The sequence below is a fragment of the Carassius auratus genome, unplaced genomic scaffold (genome assembly GCF_003368295.1).
Source record: "Carassius auratus strain Wakin unplaced genomic scaffold, ASM336829v1 scaf_tig00033549, whole genome shotgun sequence".
Classification (NCBI taxonomy): domain Eukaryota; kingdom Metazoa; phylum Chordata; class Actinopteri; order Cypriniformes; family Cyprinidae; genus Carassius; species Carassius auratus.
The window spans coordinates 134,975-162,013 of record NW_020526088.1 but is presented as its reverse complement, the minus strand read 5'-3'; the positions used below and the strand labels follow the sequence as shown (position 1 = coordinate 162,013).

Below are 27,039 nucleotides of genomic sequence, written 5' to 3'. Positions count from 1 at the left end.
ATAGGACGACAGGTTTGGACAGTCGATGTGATTTAGCACTTCAAATACATATCGGTTTGCTTTTACAGGTGCAATTCTGCCAATGATGAATGAATAAATACTCATGATTGTTACATAGATAGGAGTTTTACTGGGCATGAAAAGGTGTGATGTTGATAGAATCAGATGCATTAATATCTAAACTACTGCATTTGAACAGTTATATGATATGGACTGTCTTTTTTAGTCCCCAATCTGAATACTTTTGCTCTGAGCTAGTGAAGCTTAATGACTCAATTGACTCAACTCATCATCTCTGTTAAACAGTTTTAGTAAGATAATTCTGTTTTCACATTGACTTTTATATTCCTTGCAGGCTTTAAAAATATAAAAAAATAACGTATAGTGTCCTGACACTATATATGCACTGCTGTTTTGTTTCTGTGTTTCTTCCACTCTTTTTGAGGCCCATGTTCATTCCTCAGCTGAAGGAATTGATCCGGATTCATGCAAATCATCGTGTTATTCTCAGGATGCAAATCTCTGAGTATGGGCACACTGAGACTCTGGACCCTTCATGCAAACGACAGATCAGAGCATGAAAATGAGCTCATCCAGATGGTGATTGTGATGTTCTCCGGTATTAGGCAACATATTAGACAGTTCTTACACAGACAGCCATCATCCCTCGCGGGCTTACTGCTAACATTCTGTTGTTTTTACAACGTGAGACGGCCTGAGTACCACTGTGCGTCAATGACATAAAACATCACTGTCGTTAACTTCATACTGCATATCCTAAACACTACAGTGATAACAACCATGCATGGAACCTGTGCTAGAACAAGCACATTCAGGTAACCTATCAAGTGTGCTTGCAATGAACAGCATCAAAGTGCAACAGTACTTCATAGTCACTGAAATACATTCTTATGCATTGTGCAAATGGTTTTGAAAAAAAAAAGAAAAGATGAAGAACAGTCATTCAGGAACCTTTAGACTAATCTATTGCTGGATTCAGTGTAAACAGAAATGTGGGCGCATCTGTTATAGGGTGACCCATATGCGTCCCAGCCAGGATTTTAATATTGCCTAAAATATCCAGGTTTTGGCTATTTGCACTGTGCAGGTTGATCATTGTGAAACAAGTCAATCGAACGAACAAACACGTGCGCATACTTGCATCGCTTTGATCGTTCCTTCTAGATCTCACCTTCTCACACGCAGACCCACGATTGGTCGATTATGTACAATACCTGCATGTCATTGGTCAAACTGCTCTGGATGTTTTAGGCATTATTAATATACATATGGGACGTGTCCCGTATGAACAGCGGATACGGTCACCCTCCTCTGTTGTCTTGGAGATTATCTTTTTAAAGAAGGATGAATTCCTTGTTATGGAATGTCCATCTCTGGTTGCTGTGACCATGGAGTCGTTGACCTTGATGTTGATGGCTTGATGTTGTATGGGGTAGTGAGTTTGTTGTGCTTGGGTTGTTGGTAGAGTACCTTGTCACCAGGGGTGAGTGTGATTGGCTTAGCACGACGGCATGCGTCCGAGTTGGATTTCATCTTTGCTTTTGCGTTCGTGTCCCGCTCTCTGATGATGCGATCAGTGTTACCTCTGCAGGTTGTGGTGATTACAGGGATCTTTGTGTGGATTTCGCGCTGAAACAACAGTTCAGCAGGCGACGCTTCTGTGGTGCTGTGTGGTGTGGTATGATACTCACGAAGAAAGGTGTTGAGTCTCTGTTTCCACAGGTGTTCTGCGTCTTTGCCACGTTGATTGCTTTTCCAAGTGTGCGCATGAAACGTTCTGCTGTTGCATTTGCTTGAGGCCAGACAGGTGTTAATTTCTGATGGTGAAAACCTAGATGGCCTGCAAACTTGGAAAACTGTTCACTGTTAAAAGGGGGCCCGTTGTCCGTTTTTAGAACTCTGGGAATTCCACACATTGAGAACACTTTGTAGATTATTGGAAGGACTGTGTTGGATGAAACCGATCTTACAATTTCAACAACTGGGTAGCGAGAGTATTCATCAAGATAACTATCAAGTAGATATTCTCCAGTTGTAAACGCACCGTAGAAATCGAGGGATGCAGGGATAACAATTCGTGTAGCTTGCAGGGTGATATTTTCAGTGTGGGACACAGTGAGCTCCCCACTAATATCTCTGTTCTTTTTCAGTGTTTCAGCATGTTGTGTATCGCCTGTGATTTTGTTCCAGGTGTTGTCTCTGATGTGGGTACTAACCTTTTGCAGGATTGGGTCTTTTAGCGTTTTTGTCTTTTATCTCATGGAGAGTCATGTCATTGGGTGTAGCATGCTCAGACACAAAGTTGACATACTCCTCTGCCACTTTCAACGCTCTTGTGCTTTCACTCATCTGCATCGGGATGGGGTGACGGGAGATGTAATCGGCAAGGTTGTCTGCACCTTTTCTGTATTCTACCCTGAAGTTGTAGGGCTGTAGTCTTAGCCTCACATCTCCGGTAATGTTTACTGCGTTAATATGGTTCTCAAACCTTTGTATCCATTCTGTTCAGCGTGGTCCCACTGAACTCAGATCTGTTTCGGTATCGAAGGCTGGCAGAGCGACAGTGTTTCCAAGCGAAATCTTTGTTTTTTATTTTTTTTTGCCTTTGTCATTGTTTATGCTTGTCGCCAATGTGATGTTCTCATTGAGGAATTAGGCAAGAATCAGACGTATGTACTCAGTATGCTTTACTGTGACAACATATTAGACAGTTCTTACACGGACAGCCATCATCCCTCGTGGGCTTACTGCTAACATTCTGTTGTTTTTACAACGTAAGACGACCTGAGTACCACTGTGCGTCAATGACATAAAACATCACTGTCGTTAACTTCATACTGCATATCCTAAACACTTCAGTGATAACAACCATGCATTTAGCATAAATTGTATTTCTAAATCATCAAGAATAGAGATCATAAGTTAATAAAGCTAGAAACATGAGATCATTTGCTAGTTGATGTTTACTAATTAAACTCATTAAACATTACCTAATGATTAACAGAAATACATGAAATAAGTGCTTCAAATGACTTATTTATCCAATTTCTCCACAAAATTTTAGATGTAAAAAAAGAGCGATGAAATCTATGAACTGAAGTGTAATGACATCTGTTAGCATTCAAACGTACATTAACAAATAAGCTTTAAAACTTTGTACAATTTTGGGAATATGATTTTAAAAAGTGCATGATCATACTGAATTGAAAGTGTTCACATTAACTAATGATCTGTTGAGCATTATATAATGTTTGTTATTGTTTTATTCGTTACAATCTGTCAAAATCATTTGAAGATTTTTATAAGGTGGGTAACACTTTAAATTAAGGTTCATTAGTTAATATGAACTAAGCATGAACAATACTTCTACAGCATGTATTAATATTAGATAATGTTCATTTGAAGATTTCCATTATGCATTATTAATGCATTATTCAAATTGCCAATGAATGACTATTTTCACTAACTGGCATGAACAAAGATGAATAAAAACAGTAATAAATGTATTGGTCATTGTTTGTTCATGTTAGTTCATAGATTCATGAACTAATGGGACCTTATTGTAAATTGTTTCCAAAAAGTGCTTGATTATATGAATTGAAAATTTACTGACGTTTGTAAGCATTTCAATTCACATTAAATAATGATCTGATCATCATTAGGTAATGTGTAATAAGTACACTACTAAACATGGACAAGAACATCATCTCATATTTCTAGCTGTGTCATTATATATTTGCTAATGATATGAAAAAAAAATGGTTTATGTGTGTTTTTCAAGTCATCTTCAGGTAATAAATAAACAAAGTATTTGAGTTATGCCGTGCTTATTGACAGTTTATGACATTGCAAAAATGATAAAATATATTTTCTTATTTTGTGATTTAGAAAAAAATCATAGTATGCTTTGTAGTATACAAACCAATCAAAAAATATAATTAGGAGAATAGAGGCAACATATTAAATAATAACATTTATTGGGTATTGTCTTGCAATGTATTTGATTCATTAGTGAATTAAAACTAAGAGACAAGACAAGAAATGTTTAGACAGACAAAAAAAATACATTTATCATTTCTGTATATATATATAAAATGTACTAGCAATTTTACTAGCAAGTGAAAAGTCAATCACACACCATCGTTCCTCCATAGTTAGAAGTGTGAAAATAGTAGCCAAAATAAAAATACAAAATTCAAAAAAGAATGGACTAACAACCAGGCTTGTGCTTTAGAGTTTTATTCTGTGGTATTTGCAAAGAAAACTATAGGAAAATGTAAAAATGCTCTATTTTCATACGGGCTGTTTGCATGCGCTGTCATCTGAATAAGGATCAGCGATGTCCGATGGGAAATCAGTCGTGCTGTCTTCTCATCTTCTGCTCCGCGGGACCCTCTCCATCAAAGGTAACCATCAGTTCACATTAATATCAGGAATGACACAAGTTTAGAGAATGTTGGGATTAAATCTTTAATATTAATGCAGATAAACACACCACGTCTTTAACAATAAACTGTTTTAATACATTTTAACAATATATTCATCGTATTACTGCTTATATCTTTAAGGCTTTATTTGTACATTAACATTTACACATTTGTGAAATTTTAAATCTAAATACAAATGAACATTCTTTTTCTTCTATTCCAATCAAACCTGTTATTGTGTAATCTTTTTTATTTCTATGTTTATATGCATCATGTTTTGTTGATTTCAGTGAACAAGTCTGTGAGCATCAGAGATGATCCAGAAAATCTCTCTTCTACTTTGTTTACTAGGTGAGAATGTGAATCGAACTAGTTCATGGTAGTTTTTGTTTATCCTCCCATTATATTTGTGCTGATTTAAGATCAGATGACCTTTGCATCAGGTCTGACCATCACTAGAATCACAGATCAGAAACTAAAGCTTATTTTAATGCTGTGCTGTGGACAGGACTTTTCTCGAAGACTTTCTGCTACTTTACTCTGATCCAAGAGCGGAAGACCTGGAGCGAAGCACGATCGTACTGCAAGAGCTATCACACAGATCTGGCCACCATTCAGAGCGATGAAGACCGCTATAAGATACAGGAGATCGCAAACGCCATCAGCTTTTCACACAGGGCCTGGATGGGTCTGAATGATGGAGTACTGGCTTGGCGCTGGTCGTATCGAGATCTGAACACAGACTATATGAACTGGGCATCAGGAGAAGACACGAGCTCCAGGACTCAGAGGAAGTGTGGCGTGATCACAGTCACTGGAAGCTGGCACGTCGCATCTTGTGAGGAACAGAAACCCTCTTTTTGCTACAATGGTAAGACTTCAGAACTGAATTTTTTAAGCTGATTTGTATTTGTAAGCATCGCTCACGTTCATGCGTTTGACAGATACTTTTCTCCAGAGTGAGTTGCATTGCATCGAAGGTGATCAGTTTGTGCATCATTCTCTACAGTTTGAGTCTGTGCATATGATTGCACTCAAACTTCACTGAATTAATGACTTCTGACTCAGAATTGCAAGAAAAACTTAAAAGAGAACTATGACTATAAAAAAAATAAAAATAAAAACTCTGAATTTTGAGATAATATTTGTGATGATTGCTGGACAAAAAGTCAGATTTCTGATATATCATATATCCTGTAATTTGAGTATTCTGAGGAATTAAAAAATATATATTCTAAACAATAAACTAGAAAAAATAAATAAATATAATAATATAATATAAATTGAGCATTTGAAGGGGAAAAAATTTAAATATATAAAAAAAAAATCAGAAAAAAGTCAGAATTCTGAAAATTATTCTGAGATACAAATTGAGAACTCTAACAAAATAAAAGATATTCTGAGAAATAAATTTGAATTTTGAGAAAGAAAAATTACTCAGAATTCAGAAAAAAAAAACATAATTCAGAGATATAATATACATTGAGAATCCTGAGGGGGAAAAAAAGCAAAATTTCTGAAATATAAACTAGAATTCTGAGGTTAAAAATAAAAAAAATAAAAATAATTTAATAATGTTTTTAATAATTTTGGTGCATTACTAATAGTTACCCATTTGATATGAAACTGACTGTCATGTCCTGACTGTATATTCCTCCAGGAAAGAGTCTTGAGGGCTCTTTTGTGTTCATCGACGCGCTCCTGACGTGGCGTGATGCTCAGCTGTACTGCAGGAGGAAGCACGTGGATCTGGCCATCATTAGTGACGCCTCTGAGAACAGCGCTCTGCTTCAGCTCTTTCCTCCCAAACCCTCTCAGCCCGAGGCCTGGATCGGCTTGTCCAAGAACCTGTGGCTGTGGTCGGACCAGAGCAAAGTCTCCTGGACGTCTTTCAAATGGGCCGAAGGAGAGCCGGATAATGGTGAAGGCAACGAAAAGTGCGGCTTTGTCCGTCAGACTGGACTGATCGGAGACGAAGACTGCTCACATCAGTTACCTTTCTACTGCAGTGAGTTTAACTTCTGCTTTAACTCTTAAAAAAGTCGTTTTCAGTCATAACACAACTAATTATTGTAAAAAAGTATAATAATTAATAGTGAGTTTAATCTTAAATTTAATCTTTAAAGAACCAGATCAGATAGGTAAACAGAATTTCAATCAATTACTGAAAAAAATATAGATCATCTCCATAAATATAGGCAGCATTTTAAAACGCAGAACAGTAATTTCTTTTAGTAAAATACTGTGTTGATATTTTTACTATAAAGCCATCATTTTAAAGTCAGTAAATTACTATTAAAAGCATGACAATTCAAGGTCAAGAACATACACTTGTGAGTGTGTTTTCTGGTGTGTCTGAAGCCAAACGAGTGAACATCCAGCTGCTGAGACTGGCACTGAGATCAGCTGGACGTCTGGATGAATCTGCAGTGAAGCAGGCCATCAAGGAGAAGGTGAGATGAACATTTAACTGCTGCATGTACAGTATCTGACCAACGACAGATGGATCACAGATGAATTCTGCTCTCCACATGGACCAGATCCTCTCAGATCAGCAGACCAGCGAGACACGGAGAGTCCAGATCTTCATGCAGCGGCGGGAACCCAACGCACCAAACACAACCTCATGTGGACACTGATGACCTGCTCTGATGCTTTTATTAGCCTAAAGAGTCTTTAGAGTTATTTTTAAGAATGGGCATTTCTAGTCATGCTATACTATAAATAAAAAAGTAAATAAATGGTTAGTCATTTTAAATTTAAGATCTGATTTAAAAATACAAGAATGAAACGTGTGAAATATACTGATTGCACTCGTGTCAAATGTTCTAATTTGAGCAATTTTTTTTACAATAGCACTGCATTCCTCAAATTTTTCCCAGACATGAAAATATCCAAATGATGTGTCATTAGTAACCCTTTGAAATAATCAATAATTATTATTTTTTTTAATTATTTTGTAAAAGTGTGTGAAATGATGTGTTTTATGTTCGGTCACAGTTGTGATAATGTGTGTACTGAAATAACATATTTCTGCAGTCATAAAAATGGTCAGATATCTTAACCCAGCTATTTTAAACTGTTTGATAACTATAAAAACCTATGCAACATTGATAGTAATGATTTTTTTCAAAATGTTTACTATTCTTGTAAAATATAACATATTATTTTATATTAATGCTTAGAGTATTACAACATCATTATTGTAATTTTTTTGACACATTTGATTTTTTCATTTAATGCAATTTTTTGTCACGGAAACATTTTATTGAAAACTTTTTTTTAGGTACTGCTTGGCTAGAGAGACACTGTTCAAGTAGAGTAATACTGCTGGAACTTCATGTGATTACGTTATGGAATTACTTATTATTTCACATTTATTTTATTATTTTGTCATAATTCAACCTTTTTCAAATTTAGAATAATGATAATATCTAGAATATTATTAATGGCATAATAAGCCTGTGTAATGTAGGTTCATGTATTTAAGACCTTTTCACACTACATTCCTGTAGATAAAGTTCCTTCATGTGTTTTGTTTCTCTCCCTTTTGATCATTTCATATACAGTACAGGGGAAACCTAATAATCATACGCTTTAAGAAATACTTGATTCACATTAAACTAAAACGAAAGGAAATTAACTGCATGATGTCCTTTATGACTGCGGTACAATATTGAGCAAGTATATTATGTAATAATGTTCTCAATATTAAAATATCTGCAAACCCACACCTAATTGACTGCACTTTTCACATCAGGTTAAGACCAAAACTTTGCTTTTTTTTTAAGCTTGTCTATTCTTTACAGATATTATATTCTTTCTCTTACTTTCTTTGTATTAGTTCTAAATCTTTTTTTTTTTTTTTTTTTTTTTAAGAAATGTCTTTTGGAAAGCAGCGTCAGAATCTGTCAGGACAGCACTTATTCATCTGAAGAGTCTTGATAACCATCAGAAGTGTTTAGACAGTAGTTTAGACAGTAGAAGTGATTGATCACTGCCCTCCTATGGTTAGACACAGAACATGGCTAAAGCATGTTGGTTAAGACTAAACAAAGAAAGAAAATCTGCATTAGAAATATGAAGAAGCAAATCCCCCGCGCCCCACGCGATTCTGAGTCAATGAGTTTTGAGAGAGTTAATTACTGCTGAGATCAGATGACATTAAATAATAACTTTCTGATGTGTGTGTGGCTCGTGATGTTGAATATAGAAATGCCAAAAAAATGTGTTTATTCCCAAATTGTGACTGTCAAACTGAAATCTCCTATTCAGACTGTAGATTCTGGTATAATAAAGAGAAGATTATATTTGGTTTGTCTGATGGGTAAAGGTGCTTTACCTTCAAACCCAGTCCGAGGAGGCTTGCTCTGGTTTTAGATAGGAGCCTGTTCTTCTTATGTCACCTGTTGTTGACGAGTAGTTGAGTTAGGAGAGAATTTGCGTGTTTTAAAAGGGGTTATGTATAGATGCACGGGAACTGGCTCGACGGAAAGACAACACAATGACATCATGTTATTAAAAGACACCTGACGAAAAACCTGACATATTTCTGCACTTTGATAAAGAAACAGCCAAGAGAACAAAACCACATAAATGTTAGAACAGATTTTTTTTTTTAGCTACATTTTTATTCCAAAGTGGTAATTAGCATATTTACAATTAAATGTTATATTTCAACAGATTTGTTACGTGACATTATTCTCTGCATCTCCTGCGCTCCATCAAGCCACGCCCACAACAGACGTCACCACACGACTATACACTATCTACATTATATGCTAAGTTCTTTATACACAAACAGAAATTTAATAAGTCTTCCTTATGTTTTAAACATTATATTTTGGAACTAAATATGCTTCTTAAATCACACAAGCTTGTAAAGAAGAAGAAGAATGGAAAACTTTTGTATTTAGTATGACCTATTTCCCGAATCCTCTTGATAATCTTATTTTTCCACCTCTATTTAGTATGTATGTATGTATGTTTTTTTTTTTTTTTTTTGTCTCTGGTATGGTATGTCTGTATAAATGTTTGTTTGTATATTGATGGTTTTACACGTTTGTACCCAATGTTACCTTCAATAAAATATAAAATAATAATAATAATAATAATAATAATAATAATAATAATAATAATAATAATATTTATCTGTGGCTCTGGCATCAGTTGTTTCACTTTACATATTCTTATGAATGTTTATTTGTTTTTATACTGGTTGCGAGCTGTATATGACTGTACAAAGCTTGTAATAATTTCTGCATTAAAAAAAGATGAATAAATCTTTGAGTAAAACTGTCTGTGTCCATAGTGTGAAAGACTACACAAAATGATTATATTATCTTTAAATTCATTTTTAATAACGATTATTATTTTAAATTACTGTCCCTGGATAAGTAGGATACTCTAGTAATAAAGTAGTGGTGGTAGCAGACCGATTTTAAATATCAATTATATGCGCAAAAAGATGCGATCTAATTCTGTTTACATGAAATAAACCTGCTCCCGAGTTTACGGACCTGATGCTATGACAGCATCTCCAAGATCAAGCCAGCAATCACATCCAGATGAGCGAGTTAGAGTTGTTGCATTAGTTGAGCATCTTTATGGAGTATTAATGTCGGGATCGGGTCTGTCAGGATGACACGTGACGCACCTGAGCTCGACAGGTAGGTTCACATAGTTTGGCTCGAGAGAGTGTTGAAAGAGGCTCGATCGAGACGCACTGTTCCACTGATACTGCTGCGCGACTGCAGACGGGTCGATGCGCTTATTTAGCGACCTTTATATTTGTCTGACATAACAAGACTGGTGAGTGCTTTATTTCTTCCACACGTTTCCTGTAAGCCTCTCTGGGAACTCCATAGCCGAAATGGTAAGTTTGATTTATTTAATATGCTTTCAACAGGCGATAATGAATTAAATAGTGAGCTGCGCAATAAAGTGTTACTGCTGAACAGAACAACCGCGCGCGTTTCTTTTATTCACCAGACACTGCTGCAGATGCTGAAGATGATGTCAATACTGGGATGATGCTGTTTAATGATTCAATTCAAGCTTGCTTTACATGATACGAGTCGTTGCAAAACAACTTCACAGAAAACGATGTTTCTTTACAATATGAATTAATGCATCTGAGTATTTTTTTTTTTTCACGCGCTCGAATGCCATTTAAATAATTCTCAGATGTTATCGAGGCTAAATGTAGCTACACATCATCTATGGTGTCTCGTGCACATGTGTGGGCTTGTGTATGTCATCGGTGACTTCACGCTTTTTGACTCTCTATGCGTCGTCATGCTCGGATTGCTGAAACACGACTGCTTTTGCAACCTTTGATGAGCAAGTGATTAGCACCATTTAAAGTCCAGACACCACCCTAACTCTCCCAGATGAATAGAGTAACACAGGTTGAACTATAGATATCACTCACCAGTTCACTGACTGCTTTAAAATGCATTGTAGTCGTGTTTTTAGGAATACAATATAGGGATGCAATGACAGCACTTTTTTCAGAACTGATCCGATACTGAAAATTCGGAGTGTATGCCGATACCGATCCAATCCGATACCAGCAGTTTTATTATTATTATTTTTTAATCAATGTAGAATTGTTCTACTTCTCTGTCTTGCCCTGATCAGCACTCTTTTGTGTTAATCAAAATCTACTACTTTTACACAACTTCATTTTAATGAAAAATAAGAAATAATATATATATATATATAATCTATGACAAAATACTTTTATAAACTAGGTTTGTGGATTTTTCAGCAGCAAAATATACTCTAGATTCTAGAGTGCAAAATCATTTTATAAAATCTTGTAAAAAAAAAAACAAGTATACATCTGTGTAGAAACTGAATAGATGTTTCCTCTAAATGTGTTGCACAGTAATAAAGGCATCAACATGTGACAGACAGGACAGACCTAGAAAGAACTATTAATACTCTTTGATTGCGCAGAAAAGTATTATGATACTACTGTTTCAGTAAATTAATTACTCAGAGATATTGGTTTATTTTGACTCAGAGAGTGTTGGCCATGTTAAAAAAATAAATAATTTGTGTATTAATGGAGACACGAACTGGTTCAAACGATTCAGCACTATTTGGTGAACTGGTTCAACCGGTTCACTAAGAAGAACCGGTTTAATCAAGCGATTCATTTGTGAACCAGACATCACTAGTGCAAAGTGAAGAAATATTGATGCGTATTGTATTAAATCTGTTTACACACAGTTTGGAGGATGACAGACAGCCGCAGGAGAGAGAAGAGTTTAAGTGAGCTTGAGATGTAATGTTTTGTGTGCCTTTCGTGGGACTCAACCATAACAGAGAATAGTATACACACAATATCAGATTTGCCCAAACACACAAAAAATGGCTGCATCTGAGCCGATACCGACTGGATCGATGCATCTCTTCATATCTATAATCAGGCTGAATGATATATGAACAAACCCTTCTATAAAAATCATTCAAACCTGTTCCTTTGTTCATGTAAATGCTGACCAAGCAGAGAAAGAAACGGCCTTAGATGCATTGCAATTGAAATGTGAATCGATAAAGTGCAATCAAATCTGTTGTGTAATGTTCTGGCCATTATTGAACCGTATGTGTTTTCACAGGATGGAGATTCGCTGTTTGGTGTCTCAGCTCTGATCATGGAGGTGAGGCTCTGATTAACTCGATCTGGATTATGTGATTCTTATTAATTTCACTCCAACTGAATATCAAAGTCCAGCCGGTCCAGCTTTCCTTCTTTAGATGAGGATCATTACAGAACGTAACACTGGAGGGTTGTAGATGCAAGAAAGAAAGACATGATATGGAAATAATCACTAAAGTGTAGAAAGAGGAATCTGTGTGTGTGTCTTTGCTCTTTTGATCCAGTCTAAACTCTTTAATCTTGATCTTCTGCTCTAGAATGGCATCAGCAGCGTCTCCTGGAACCCTTTCTCTTCAGATCCACAGGTATGCATTAATGACCAGAAACACTGTAACAAATGAATACTTTTATTAATAAAAGATGCATTCACTTGATCAAAAGTGACAGTACAGACGTTTATAATGTTACAGAAGATTTAAAAACGCTGTTCTTTTATTAAAATACTTTGACTCTCAGAGTCCAGTGAATGGAGATCGAAATGCTGTCCACACAGTCGGAGAGAATCATTCTGATCAGGTGAGCTGGAAATAAAACCGGGTGAAGCTTTACATAGCATCTAACAGTTCAGTTTAACTTCACTGGAAGCTCAGTCAGCGCTGAGATCTTACCCGCTCTGGTGAATCTGCTTGTGTTTGCAGGACTGTGATGTGAAAACGGAGAACAGTGTGTTACCAAACACGAGTTTATCCAAAAGTAACAGCGTTCATCAGACGGCAGAGTTTTCAGATGATCCTTTTCCAGCTCCAGACTGGGTTTCGTTTCCTCCGCCTGATTTTTATAAAGACGACACAGCGGCAGGCAAACGGAGTGAAGAAGTAGACATTTTCAACCCTTTCAAAGAGAAGGTAGACACTGATGTCAATCAGAACGCAGAATCCTGGCCTTCGTCCAATCAGAACGCAGAATCCTGGCCTGCGTCCAATCAGAACGCAGAATCCTGGCCTGCGTCCAATCAGAACGCAGAATCATGGCCTTCGTCCCATCAGAAGGATCCTCTCCTGGAATACATCCTCTCCAGAGGGAAGACCTTCCCGGCTCCAGCGTCTGAAACCCCCAGTGTTAATCAAGAAGCCTCCTCTAAAGCGGACGGGTTCCTCAAGGCTCCTTCAGCGTCCTCCTTGCCGTTCGTTTCTGACACCAACGATATCTTCAAGAGATCTGAAGTCTCTGACATCCAGGCGTTGGATCCTCTGTTTGCCCCTCAGACTGAAGTCCGTTCCTCTCAGAAGAGCGAGGAGGATCTGCTGTTGTCCCGTCAGGATGAGGCTCATGATGTTTCGACAGACAGAGTCCTTCAGGAGACGCCAGCTTTAGCATCATCTTCCACAAACCTCTCAAATGGAGATCTGGTGAGAAACAGATGAGTAGAACATCAGAGTTGTGTGGCTTCTTCTCAATATCTGTTCATTTTAAGCCCAGCTGGATTCTAGTGGGACTCTAAAAGCTTTTATGCTCAGATCAGTGTTATTTTAGTATATTTGAGAAACCATTAGAGTGAATTTAGGTATAATTGTTTTTAACATTGAATTGAGTAGGATAAAATTGTACTCAATTAACCCTATTATTTCATAGATTTTTTTTACTATTGTTTAAGTTAAAATATTACAACTTGTATTCTATGTTACTGTAATTCAAATCATTATTACTATTATTTAAATATGCCTCTAAAGGTGTTTATTTTATTTTTTAGTTAAGTGATACAAGACTATCTAAATGAAGATGAGAAATGTTTGCTTTGGCAACTAGCTGAAATAAAATAAAACCTTTATCTCAGTTATCGTTTATTGTTATTATATAGTTTTAGTTAACTATAATAACCCAGATATACTCATGTAAAATATACCGTTTATTTATGTATATATAACAGTTTTGCTTTCTAGAAACGCGTTTCAGCCGGAAATACACTTACAGTCAAAAGGTTTTAAAAGTCTGTTCTGCTCAGCGTTTATTTGATCAGAAAAACAGCAAAAGCAGTAACATTGTGAAATACTTTTCTGTTTAAAAGAACTATAGTTCTATTTGAATATATTATTAATATATTTTAAATAAAGCATAATTTCTGTAATATGCTGATTTGCTGCTCAAGAAACATGTTTTATTATTACGTTGAAAAAAGGGGAGTAGAATTTGATTTGAAGAATAGAGAGTTTATATGAATAATAAATGATGCGGAAAATACAGAAATAAATGACACTTTAACAGAGATTCACACAGAACACAGATGTTTTACACAGTATAAATATTTCACAATATTACTGTTTTTGCTGTATTTTAGATCAAATAAACGTAATTCATTAAAAAAACAAACAGTAAACGTCTTTGGCTAGAAGATGTTCAGAAGATCCTCAGGTGTTTTCTGTCCGTCTGATCTGACTGTGGACTCTGTTCTTCTTGTAGATGTTCAGGAGGCGTCTGTCCAGAGCTGCTCCCCGCAGTAAAGCCCCGAGGCGCCTGCATCCGCCCCCTGCTCTCTCTCAGGTACTGTAGCTCTCTGTTTTTGCGGGAGAGGAGCTCAAGCTCAGGTTATCGTCTTATGGTAATCTTCAGTTGTGTGCTGCCACTCGTTCTTCACGTCGTCTATTCTGACACAAATGTTCTCTGTGCTGTTGTTATGATCTGTCAGATCACGCCGGCTGCTGTGGAGAGAGATCCGCTGGTGTACGAAGACGTTCTGCTCATCGGTCAGGTGTGTGTGCTGCATTACAGCCTGCTTTTGTCATGTTCCCCTCACTCGTCATTTTACAATCTCAAATTTAAATGCTTTAGTTCTTTTCTTTTTTTTTTTGGGGGGGGGGGGGGGGTTATACAATAAACAATAATATATAAAACATAAAATAAAATATAAATTTAATTCAAATATGTATTTGTTTAATTAATTTTTAAATAATACATTATATTTATATACAAATAATGATATAACCATATGGTTTCCTTAGAATTTGTTTACATTTTGCATAATTTGACAATTTTTTAAATAAGCATGAAATAATGTTTAATTGATTAATGAAAAATAAATAAACTAAATTATATATTAATAATTCATACCAATATTTATGTTTATGAATACATTTTATTTAAATTAAAATAATGTTAGAAACATTCAGATTCTTTAATTTTTTTTTTTTTATACATTTTCCATAATTTGACAATTCTGTAAATAAGACATTTATTAAAATATATAATTAATGTTAAAAACATACAATAAAATTATATATGAATAATGTATTACAAACATTTGTTTATTTATTTCATTAAAAAAAATTATAAGGTTTATTTTGTATAAAATATTTATAAACATTTGAAGAATTTGGTTTCCTTGGCATTTGTATACATTTTGCATAATTTGACAAATCTGTAAATAAAATATATATTTATTTTACAAAAATTATAAAATAAAATTTAATTTAATTTAATTTAATTTAATTTAATTTAATTTAATTTAATTTAATAATAAAGCAAAGCAAAGCTTGTTGAATAGTCTCCGGGGTGGGTTTTAAGGGGAAGTCGTGGCCTAATGGTTAGAGGGTTGGACTCCCAATCGAAGGGTTATGAGTTCTAGTTTCGGACCGAACGGAATTGTGGGTGGGGGGAGTGCATGAACAGTTCTCTCTCCACCTTCAATACCACGACTTAGGTGCCCTTGAGCAAGGCATCGAACCCCCAACTGCTCCCCGGGCGCCGCAGCATAAATGGCTGGCCACTGCTCCGGGTGTGTGCTCACAGTGTGTGTGTGTGTGTGTTCACTGCTCTGTGTGTGTGCACTTCGGATGGGTTAAATGCAGAGCACAAATTCTGAGTATGGGTCACCATACTTGGCTGAATGTCACGTCACTTTCCTTCACTTTCACTTTCAACTAGACCTTCATGTAGCAAGGAAAAACATATATTCATTTTCTTCATATTTCATACTTATTTTTTTTTAGGTATTCATATTTAATTGTTGTGCATGATTTATAAAACACATACACCTACATATTTCCACCATGATTTACAGGAGAACTGTGTGGAGGACTGGCCTGAACACAGTCCTGAGCTCTCTCCAGACTGGAAACCAGTGAGTTATCATCATCTGAACTATCTGAACTACAGTAGAGATACAGTCGAGATGCTCCAACACACTGAGACTCTCTCTCTCTCTCTCTCTCTCTCTCTCTCTCTCACACTCTCTCTCTCTCTCTCTCTCACACTCTCTCTCTCTCTCTCTCACACTCTCTCTCTCTCTCTCTCTCTCACACTCTCTCTCTCTCTCTCACACACTCTCTCTCTCTCTCTCTCTCTCACACTCTCTCTCTCTCTCTCTCTCACACACTCTCTCTCTCTCTGTTGCAGGCTGGCAGGCTCACGCTTCGGAGAGACTCTGTCCGGGTGAGTCCTTCCTTCAGATCAGCGGGAAGACAAACTGAAATCACTCTGAAGGAACTCTTACTCAAGTATTGGGTGGAGCGGTTATAACTCAATATCACTCAAACGGAGACCCAAATCATTAAACCAAAATAAACGAATAAAGCATGTAAAATCAAACATTACATTTTATTATAGTAAAAAATACTTAAAAAACATCCATCTCTGCATGCAGTAATACAGCTCACATATGTATCCTGGGCACAGTCTAGATTAATTCCCGTGGTCTGTGTGTTCTTGTGTCTTTTGTGGTTGTGAAATCCTCTGAATACGTGAACAAACACATAGATATGTGCTGGCAGCGGGCCAGAACACCAGTCACGTTATTACAGCTCTGTCACAACACTGTTGTTTTCAGATTCCAGCCGCGTCTGCTGGAGGCGGAGAGGAGGGTCTGAAGAAGAGCGGGAGGCAGGTAGGATGTGCAGCAGTCGTCTCACGGGACTAGTGTGTGCTCGTCCTCCTCATCTGTGTTTGTGCTCCTCTTTCAGAGTCTGGGAAGGAGACTGAGACACTCGCTGCTCATCAGGAGGAGCTCCAAGGTTAGCTCCTTTATATCTAAGAAATTCTGGAAAGAAAAGAAGAAATAAACTCAATTACAGCTACAGTCATCATACAAGTACAACAATTGTAAAAAATTAAAAATAAAATAATTTATTATAAATAAGATATATTTTTTTATTATTTAAAATGATTGAATTGAAATAAAACAAGTATAGTATATAATATTTTGATAATTTATAATAATTTTATATATGATGTATTTATTGTAATTTCTATATTATTTATGTTATAATTTATAATGTATTATATACAGTGCAATATTTTCCAGCTATTTCATTTTAATTTAATTTATCCAGGGTGAGGGTTTTGTTTTATTAATTAATTTTAATTATTTATATTACAATCCTCTTTAACCCTGAGACAAAAGGCTGCTAATTTCAACATTTTGAAACACTTTTCAAATCGTGATTATGAGAACCCTGTTTATTACTTACAATAAATTAAGTCAGAATTGCAGGAAATGAGAAAGCGAAAAATTACAGATTTATATTACACGGTTTATAATATGAAATAAAGAAAATAAGAAGGGAAAAAAAAAGAAAATTATAGGTTTGCGATGCCTAATTAAAAATAAATGTAAAACAACGGTGAAAAATCAGTATGGAAAATTCCTTTATATGGACATTGACATTGTGCCGTACACTTTTAAACGCCGTATAGAGTCGAACTTCGTTTTTTTACATGTTAACCTGGGGGGAAAAAATTATAATACCATTAAAGAAATGACATGCAAAAAAAAACTCAAAGTCTGCGTTTTCAGGATAAAAGTGGAGATGAAATGAAGAGCTCCGAGACGAACACAAACTCACTGAATCGACACTCAAAGGTGCATTTCTTCACATATGATAGAGCTCAGATCACAAGAGGAGTCTCAGTCTTTGTTTCATAGATCTGCAGATCATATTGATTCGTTCTGTGATGATTTCTGTGTTGTGTTAAAGCTCATTAACAGCACGGATGAAGAAGAAGAGCAGAATGAAGCTGCTGAGTATAAACCGGTACGAAGCTCGTTATTTCTGAATCATCATAGTTTCAGATTGATGTATTTCATAACCGATTGTTTTTTTCTCTTATAGAAGAAAACATCAAAACCTAAGATTATTATACACCGCAGAGGCTCTAAGGTAAAATATGATCTCTATGGATCAATATCAGTTTGTATGTTATTTTTATTTGGAGAAAAAACAATAAAAGATTACAACAATATTTACTTCATAAAATTCTGAGTGGTGCGGGAGAAAAATACTGACATTTTGGAATTCAGACCGCAATAAAATCAGACTAACCCCTGTAAATGTTGAAAATTACACACAGACATATGTAACTCGGCACACTTATAGATCTCATCAACTTTCGTCCTGCATGTCATAGGCTCCGCCCAACAGGAAGTTGGCTATTTAGAGTTATGTAAAAAGTGCATGCTCTGGAATTTTATATACTTGTCATAAGTTTTTTAGCGAATTGTCACCAAACTCAGTCAATATGATCTCAAGACATTGGGGATGAAAAATTGCCAGGGGATTTTTGATATCTCGAACGGTTTGCTCGTGGCAAGGCTTTGAAATTAGGGCAAGAAATGAGAAACAGGAAGTGTCTAATACCATCCACATACATTTCCTGATTTTAATCAAACTTCATCAGATTATACGTTGTATCATATCGATCGCATATATGTGACTATTAGGAGTCAAAGTTATAGCGCCACCCTCTGGCAGCAGGAAGTGTGTCATTATGGGGAAGTCGTGGCCTAATGGTTAGAGGGTTGGACTCCCAATTGAAGGGTTGTGGGTTCTAGTCTCGGGCCGGACGGAATTGTGGGTGGTGGTAGTGTATGAACAGCTCTCTCTCCACCTTCAATACCACGACTTAGGTGCCCTTGAGCAAGGCATCGAACCCCCAACTGCTCCCCGGGCGCCGCAGCATAAATGATGAACACTGCTCCGGGTGTGTGCTCACAGTGTTCACTGCTCTGTGTGTGTGTGCATTTCGGATAGGTTAAATGCAGAGCACAAATTCTGAGTATGGGTCACCATACTTGGCTGAATGTCACTTCACTTTCACTTATACCGTATATTTCGGACTATAAGTCACACCTGAGTATAAGTCGCATCAGTCCAAAAACATATATAAGTCGCATTTATTTAGAACCAAGAGAAAACATTACCGTCTCCAGCCGGTTACATTACATACATCCGGTAATGTTTTCTCTTGGTTCATTTCTCTTGGTTCATTTCTCTTGCAGAGCTCTAATTTCTGAGAGATGCAGGGAGAGGCAACAGCACTGCTGTGTTTGATTTGATCTCTTTTCACTCATAAAGTTTACATTCATTCACTTCACACTCATGACTTTAGAGGTCTGTGTATAATATTGCGCTGATCCCCTGACTCAACTGTTATCTAGCAAACACCAGACTGTGTCAGCTTTAGCCGAGTATTCAGACAGAATTATTCCTTGTCCGTTATTCGTTTTTTAAGCCATTATCCGAGCCATTCCGAATAGGTATTTGGCTTCAGGCACAACCCTAATTATTACATTACATAATTTATTTTTACATGCAACATAGATAAGGTCATAGACAGTAACAGCTCCACGCAATATATTATTTTATTCTAAAATTCACGTCGTACTTGCAAACATTTTGTATGCATTATGGTCAATACATACTGGAGTAGTCTATCAGACATAATGTCAGCAAAAGCAGCATTATAAAGTAAATAAAATGAAAATAAAGTACATAAAAATAAGTTGACCTCACAGCTCCAAACTCTGTTCTAGAGGGCCAGTGTCCTTTATAGTTTAGCTCCCAGGGTCGGACTGGGGGTAAAACCAGTACTCATTACCAGGGCCCCAAAGGAAGAGAGGGTCCTTGAAAAGTATGAAATATATTCTATTTTACCTGGATATTTTCATGGTTGGGGGGCATGGGGGCCCATTCTTAGAATAGGAGATATGCTGTCTCTCGCATCACATACATTATCAGTAGCTAAGTATGTGGTCTTGAAGAGGACCCTTTTTTCTCTCATTTGGACTTGGACTTGACTTGGACTCGAACCTCTTTGGACTCGGTCTTGACTCGGCCTCGACTAGTCCTGGACTTGGACTCGACAAAGCTGGACTTGACTACAGCTCTACATTATACATGTTGCATTATTGTCAGTTTGACAGTTTCATCTTATTTTTAAATCCAATATACTGTAAAATTGTATTTTCTACTATCAGATATAATATAGCTTTTATCAGTATTTTTTATATTTAATTTTTTTTAATTTTTTTATTGAATGAATGTTTGGTGATATCTGTGCCAGCATCAGATGTGTGTTAACACTGGATCTGTTTGACAGGACGGAGCTGACGCTGAGCTGAAGGGAGCTTGTGGCTTCACTCCTCATCCTCCGACGAAGGTCTGTCTGAGTCACATGACACTGATGATCCTCTGCGCTCGCTCTTGTGTCTGAACACTGTTAAACCTGTGCTTTCAGGACGCCGAGCGGTTCGATGACCTGAAGGGAGCGTTGGGTCACGAGTTGAAGGTAGAGCAGACGTCCAGACGAGCGCAGGGGTTCAGGATCTCTGTCTGTTCACTCATATCTCTCATATCTCTGTTCCAGAGAGACACGCTCCTGGGATCTGAAGCTGGACGCAGTTACTCACCCAACCGTGTTCAGGTACAGACGCTTTATTCCCAGAAAATCTGATGTTCTGCTCACTTCTGCTCGCATTATTGCTCATGTTACTCCTGTTTTTTGTTTTTTTTCTTCCCAGAGTCCACATTCTAATGGCTTTACGAGTCCAGCGTGGGATTCAAAGGTAAGAAGCAGCACTAATTATTAAACATTCTGCCTTTCCGCGATTCAGACACCCGGAGGTTTCTGATGCAGAGGGTTTTGGTTTATTCAGGCAGATCTCACACAGTCAGACGCCAGCAAGAAACATCAGGTGAGATTTAAGAAAGCTCTTGTGACTTTATTGCATTTTTAGCTTCTTTTTTTCACTCCACTTTTTTGTACAGAAGAAACCACCAATGTTTACATTCCCTCACCTGCATCGCAGACAGTCAAAGGTAAAGCATCAAACTCAGAGCGGAGAAGTCTTCCGTTGTTTTATTATCATTAATATAATTCGAAATATTTTCTTAATATTTTTAATATCTAAAATGTTAACGTTTTAGTCATTTTTATTTATTTATTATCATTTATTATTTATATTCGTTTTTTTATATAATAGTTTATGCTAATAGTTTGAGTTCATTATATCTAAAAAAAATTATTTACATTTTAAACTTTAGTGATTTTGTTGTTATTTAGTAATTTAGTTATTTTATTAGTAGTTTTTTTAGTATATAAAATTTATATGAATTATCATTAAAATATATAACAATATTTTATAATACTATAAAGCTATATAGTTTCATTAATTCTATGTTTCAGTTTAAGTTATTTCCCTGATGTTCGTGTTTTCTAGAGTTTTGAAGAAGCTGAGATCAAGCAGAGCAGAGATTCACAGGTGAACAAACCCGTCTTCTCACTTCCTCACAGTTATTTATGTTTTAATTTTATTTCTGAATCATTTTCTTTTTCAGTTATTGTATTTCCCGTTAAGTTTTGTTTCTTTAATTCCCAAATATTGTGTTTTATGTTTACTGTCTGCACTGAAAAAAAGTGCAAAAATGATTTTCATTCCGTATTTATTTATTTTATTTGTTTGTTGTTTCCAAATTGTGTGTTTTATATTTAATGTTTACCGTCTGCAGAGGGAAAAAAAAATAATAATAATGGTGTAAAAACAATTTTCACTCAGAGATTGCAAGTACGTTTCACAAATAATTACAAATTAAAAGTGAAATTTGAAAGGACTGAACTCGATAATAAAATAATAATAATATATTCTGTAACTGGCTGGCCTGATGTACTTCTGCTATAAGTGTTTTACTGTCCATTGTTTTAATGATAATAATCATTTTAAATGTGGTAAAGTTATGCCACAGACGCAGCTGATGGAGTTTAATACTGTTTTGCAGATGAAGAAGCCTCCTCTTCGGTCGCATCGAGACTCAAAGGTGAGAGACTGACTTTCCTCCGAGCTCATCTGTTCATCTTTCAGATCTGGATGAAGTTGTTGATGTCTGATATCTCCAGAGCTCTGAAGATGGCGAGCTCCCTCAGAAGGGTGCAGATCTGTTCAAAGCAGGAGACGTGGAGCTGGCGGAGGAATATACGCCGGTAACTTCATCATTTCATCAGACTAAAGACATAAAGGAGTTTTCTGAAGACTTTCTGGAGCCTCCAGGAGCCGTGTCTGGAGATTTTCACTTGTCTGATGCTGCTAAGGTAGATTTAATGTTCATTTTTACACCGTTTTATTTATACACTACCAGTAAAAATTGTGAAATATTATTACAATTTAACCAGCTGTGAATCTGTGTTAAAGTGTAATGTATTTCTCTGATGCTCCGCTGTATTTTCAGCATCATTCCTCCAGTCTCCAGTGTCACATGATCTTCAGAAATCAGAATAATATGAAGATTAATGCTCAAGAAACAGTTCTGATTATTATCAGTGTTGAACACAGTTGTGCTGCTTCATTTATTTCTGTGGAAACCGTGATGCATTTGATTTTTCAGGATTCACAGATGAACAGAAAGTTCAGAAGGACAGCATTTATTTGAAATCGAAATCATTTCTAACATGATAAACATCTTTACTGTCACTTTTGATCAATTTAAAGGTTTTAACTTCTTGAAAATCTTCCAGGCCGAGTGGCTGTCGGCTCAGATGGACATGAGACGACTGAAAGCTCAAGAGGAAGAACAGAAGCGCGAGGAAAAGGATGATGAAGGGGTCAGTCCATGTTTACTTCATTATGTCTCTAGATTCTGTTCATACAGGTCCTTGTGCAGCCTGTATCCCTGGACTGAAGCTGATGTGATCTTGATTGATCAGTGTGTGTTGTGTTGGCAGGACACTGACAGTCTGATGGAGTGGTGGAACACAGTGGAGTGTGAGTTCATTCATTCATTCATTCGTTCATCTCACACACATCAGATCCGACTCGTTTAACATTCAGTCTGTGTTTTCAGCTTGGGATGAAATACCTCCTGATGAGGCCATCAGCACTAAAGAAGAAGAGACCATGTAAGAACTCATTTTTATTTGTTATGTATTTTCTTGTATAAGAGTTGGGGTGGGGGTGGGGGGTGGCATTGGGGTCAAAAGAAAGGCAAAACAAGATTATGTTTCTGACCCAGTTAGCAGCTGTTACTTCTTGTTTCAAGCCAAAACTCTAAAAAAAAATTGTTCATCCTTAAGTTTGTTTTTTTAAATTTTCTCATTTATTTATTTATGAATTCTTAATTTTTAACAAAATAATTTGATTTCTGATTTTCAAAAACATTGCATTGAAAAAAGCAGCAAATTTGATGCCGGTTTTCCCCACAGACATGTACAGAAATAAAGTACGTTTATGCTTAAAATTAGCAAAAAATACAAATTATGTATGTGTATGTATACATACACATCTATATCTATCTATCTATCTATCTATCTATCTATCTATCTATCTATCTATCTATCTATCTATCTATCTATATATTCTGAACCCAGTGTTGTGCCAGTTCATACTTAAAAAGAACTAGCTCAATGTTCAGTTCACACAGATGATAATGAACTAGTTCATGTTCATAGTTCTTTTTTTTTTTTTTAAATGAACTAAGTTCACATATCTAAAAACGAACTAGTTCACGTTCATTTGTTAAATTATTTTAAGATAGGCCACTATCTTACTCAATAGAACCTCTTTACCATCCATTACCAGCTGCAAATCACTGCCACTCCAAAACTAATTAAAATTAAGATACAATTTATACAAAACGAAATTCACTTTAAAGAAAGGCTTTCTATAACAACTTCAACTTCAACGGTCAAAATCATGTCTGACTTGCTCCACATCTCATATTGCGCATCCTATCTTACTCGGTCGTGCTGTCCACTTTTCATAAATCAGCATAAATGGAAAAAAAAAATTATAATATTTTAACAAATATGAAACGGTTTTTTTTTTTTTTATGGCTACAACAGTATAGTATGCCCACATAGCCTATACTCTCTATTTGTACAAATATCTGCACATTAATTTAATTCTGAATTTTGCACACACAGGTTGAAAGGCATTTGTTCAAATCAAGTTCACGGATAATTGTGCGTGCATTTATTAGCTTAATCATTATGATACTAAAATCCTAACAAATAGGCTATGCTATGTACAAAAAATCAGATGAGCCCATAATATGAACGGTTAAGCATTTTCCTCCCATAGAAAACCATTATAAGAACGCTTAATGTGGCTTAATGCAGATTAGAATGTCCCTTTATTATGTCGAAATAACGAGATATCAATACTAGGCTACTGTGTCCACCGTGGTCTCCTTTTTGATCAGCGGAAACGATTTTTGCTTGTTTGGGATCTGACTGTCCATTGTATTTGAAAAAGTTAAGCAAACTTTCCTGTGTCGTAGGTGACGGCACATGTTCCGGCTCAAATTAAGCCCTGGTAAAACCTGACTTTTCAAATGAGCGTGAACGTGAACTGCGCGTGCTGTTCATTCCTGCCAGAGTGAGTGCCGCTCTCGTTCATTGTATGAAAAGTGATTCGTTAAGTTCAGCGTTCGGCGAAAATATGAACGCGTTCAGTGAACAACACTGTCTGAACCCATTGGTAGATATTTGCTCTTGTTTTAAGCATAACAAGATGCCCCCCCCCCCACCCCCAACCAACAAAAAAAAAGTAATGTAGTCATTTTGCATCTTAAATAAATGTACTTTTACATTCTTAAATGAAGATAAATTTACTTGAAGTAAACAAACTTTTTCTCTGGAAAAGTAATAATGATAATAATACAAATTAAGTGAGATTGAGTTAGGTTGGTTTGGTTTTGTCATCATCATTCAAAACTCCAAAGCCCTGTTTTTTGTTTGTTTGTTTGTTTTAACCGTTCTCTGTGTCTCTGTGTCAGATCGTTTAAAGCGGTCGCTGATAGGGTCCACCGCGGCCTCCGCGTGTATCTGAAGCTCTTCATGGAGCGCGCCGAGCTGCTCTACCAGCACGTGCTGATCTTATACAGCATCGCCGAAGACCTCAGCAACTTCCACCACCACGCTAAAATCGCCAACATCACGGGAGGAACCACCACCGCTGTGGGGGGAGCCGCGGCCATCGTGGGGCTGGCTCTGATCCCCGTCACGTTCGGAGCGTCCATCATCATCACGGCCATCGGAGTGGGCGTGGCTACAGCGGGGGGCATCACGGCCGCCTCCGCCTCCCTCTCAGACACCATCAACAACATGCACGTGCGTATGTCCAGCGCTGAATGGCATGTTTACATTTTCTTTTTCACCATTTATTTAGGCAGAATTAATTATGCCAGTCCCTCCCCTCACAAAAAATGTAATCAATTAATCTCCATACCAAGCCTTCCAAATATAAATAATTGGATTTTTGATTTTCAAAAACATTGCATTGAAAAACTTCAGCAAATCTGATACCCATTTTATTATAGCTATTACTGTTTAACCATAGTTAACAGATGCAACTACAGTTTCATAGTAAATAAATACATTTACATGTACATTGTGTTTTTTAACAAATAAAAGCACTTTATTAGTTCATGCATTACCAGGGAGTCGAAACCATGTGGAGTAAATGTAAATATTATGTAATGTGAATGCTAACTTTACAATAAATTTATATTTGCTAACATTAGTTCACATGAACTAACAATGAATCTAGTGCATTTATCACTCCAGCTAATTCTAAGCGAAAAATTCTAAAAATCGAAAAAGTTATATATATTTATTTATTTAATAAACCTCAAATGAACTAATTATGAGCTTTTTTTTAATAACTAACGCCAACAACATCTAACGCGGTCTCTCGTGTTTTAATGCAGGACCGTAAGAAGATTGAAATAATCATCATGGACTACGAGGCCCAGCTGGTGGAAATGCAGCACTGTTTGCGATTCGTCATTGAAGGTCTCTGTCGACTGCGATCTCATCCGCTGCTGCGACGAAACAACTACTACACGGGCGACTGGGATGTGCGACGCGCACTCCAGACCATTAGCTTAGCTAGCGACCCGGTAGAGCGAGCGGAAGAACTCATTCAACGCACGCTGGCCAAGTTAGCCAGTCTGCAGAAAGGAATAGACAAGTACTTCACCAAAGACTTGAAGGAGGTGAAGAAGGGCTGCAAGAAGGAGGTGACGGCCGAAGTGCGGAGTCTGGCCAAACAGCTGCACGAAGGTTTAGCGGCGTTCAGCTCCATCAGAGAACAGCTGCTCGACGCCGGCGGATACATCTAGCAGTCATCTCAGATAAGCTTTGGGTGTCAGATCTCTGCGCTCCCATTGGTTGTCACTGCTCATTTGCATAAAATGGAATGGTGATTTTCAGCAAGTTCTGACTCTCACTGAGATGAAGTGAAGTCAAGCTGCTTTGTTGCTGTGAATCGCTGTCTGTATGCGAACACTTTCGATGACATCTCTAGATGATGCATTTAAGAAATCCATTCTGCACGCCAACGATTACAAGATTCCTCCACATATTTAAGAGACTTAAATATGTGGCAAACTGGTATTTCCTGTTATATTTTAATTGACTATCGTGTTCATAAAACACACTGGTTTGTAGCACAAATACTTCCTCACATTCTTACTCAGATAGCAGATGTGTATCTGCAAGATCTCTTGATCTGGAAAGCATCTGCTGTGTGCAAACATCTGATGTCAGTTTTACATGTATTCGAAATCATAAACATCTTACAGACATCTTCTAAACGTCTGTGTGACATCTGATTGGAAACGTCCTGTAGATGTATTGCAGATGAGCGACACTCTAAAAAATATGTCTTGCAGACGTCAAACAGACGTCTCTGTGATGTACGTGTGCTATGAGCGTATTCTT

At 36.7% G+C, this 27,039-nt stretch overlaps 1 protein-coding gene across 1 annotated transcript in view; it reads left to right on the top strand.

Annotated features, from left to right (window-relative positions):
* The first annotated feature begins 10,193 nt into the window (after window positions 1-10,193).
* Window positions 10,194-27,039, top strand: part of LOC113081262 (uncharacterized) — a 41,436-nt gene continuing 24,590 nt past the window's right edge. Inside the window, exons 1-5 of the mRNA XM_026253337.1 lie at window positions 10,194-10,323; window positions 12,077-12,118; window positions 12,375-12,422; window positions 12,574-12,633; window positions 12,756-13,466. Of these exons, the coding sequence (XP_026109122.1) occupies window positions 10,321-10,323; window positions 12,077-12,118; window positions 12,375-12,422; window positions 12,574-12,633; window positions 12,756-13,466 (864 nt within the window). The 5' untranslated portion in view covers window positions 10,194-10,320. The remainder of the gene's footprint in view (window positions 10,324-12,076; window positions 12,119-12,374; window positions 12,423-12,573; window positions 12,634-12,755; window positions 13,467-27,039) is intronic.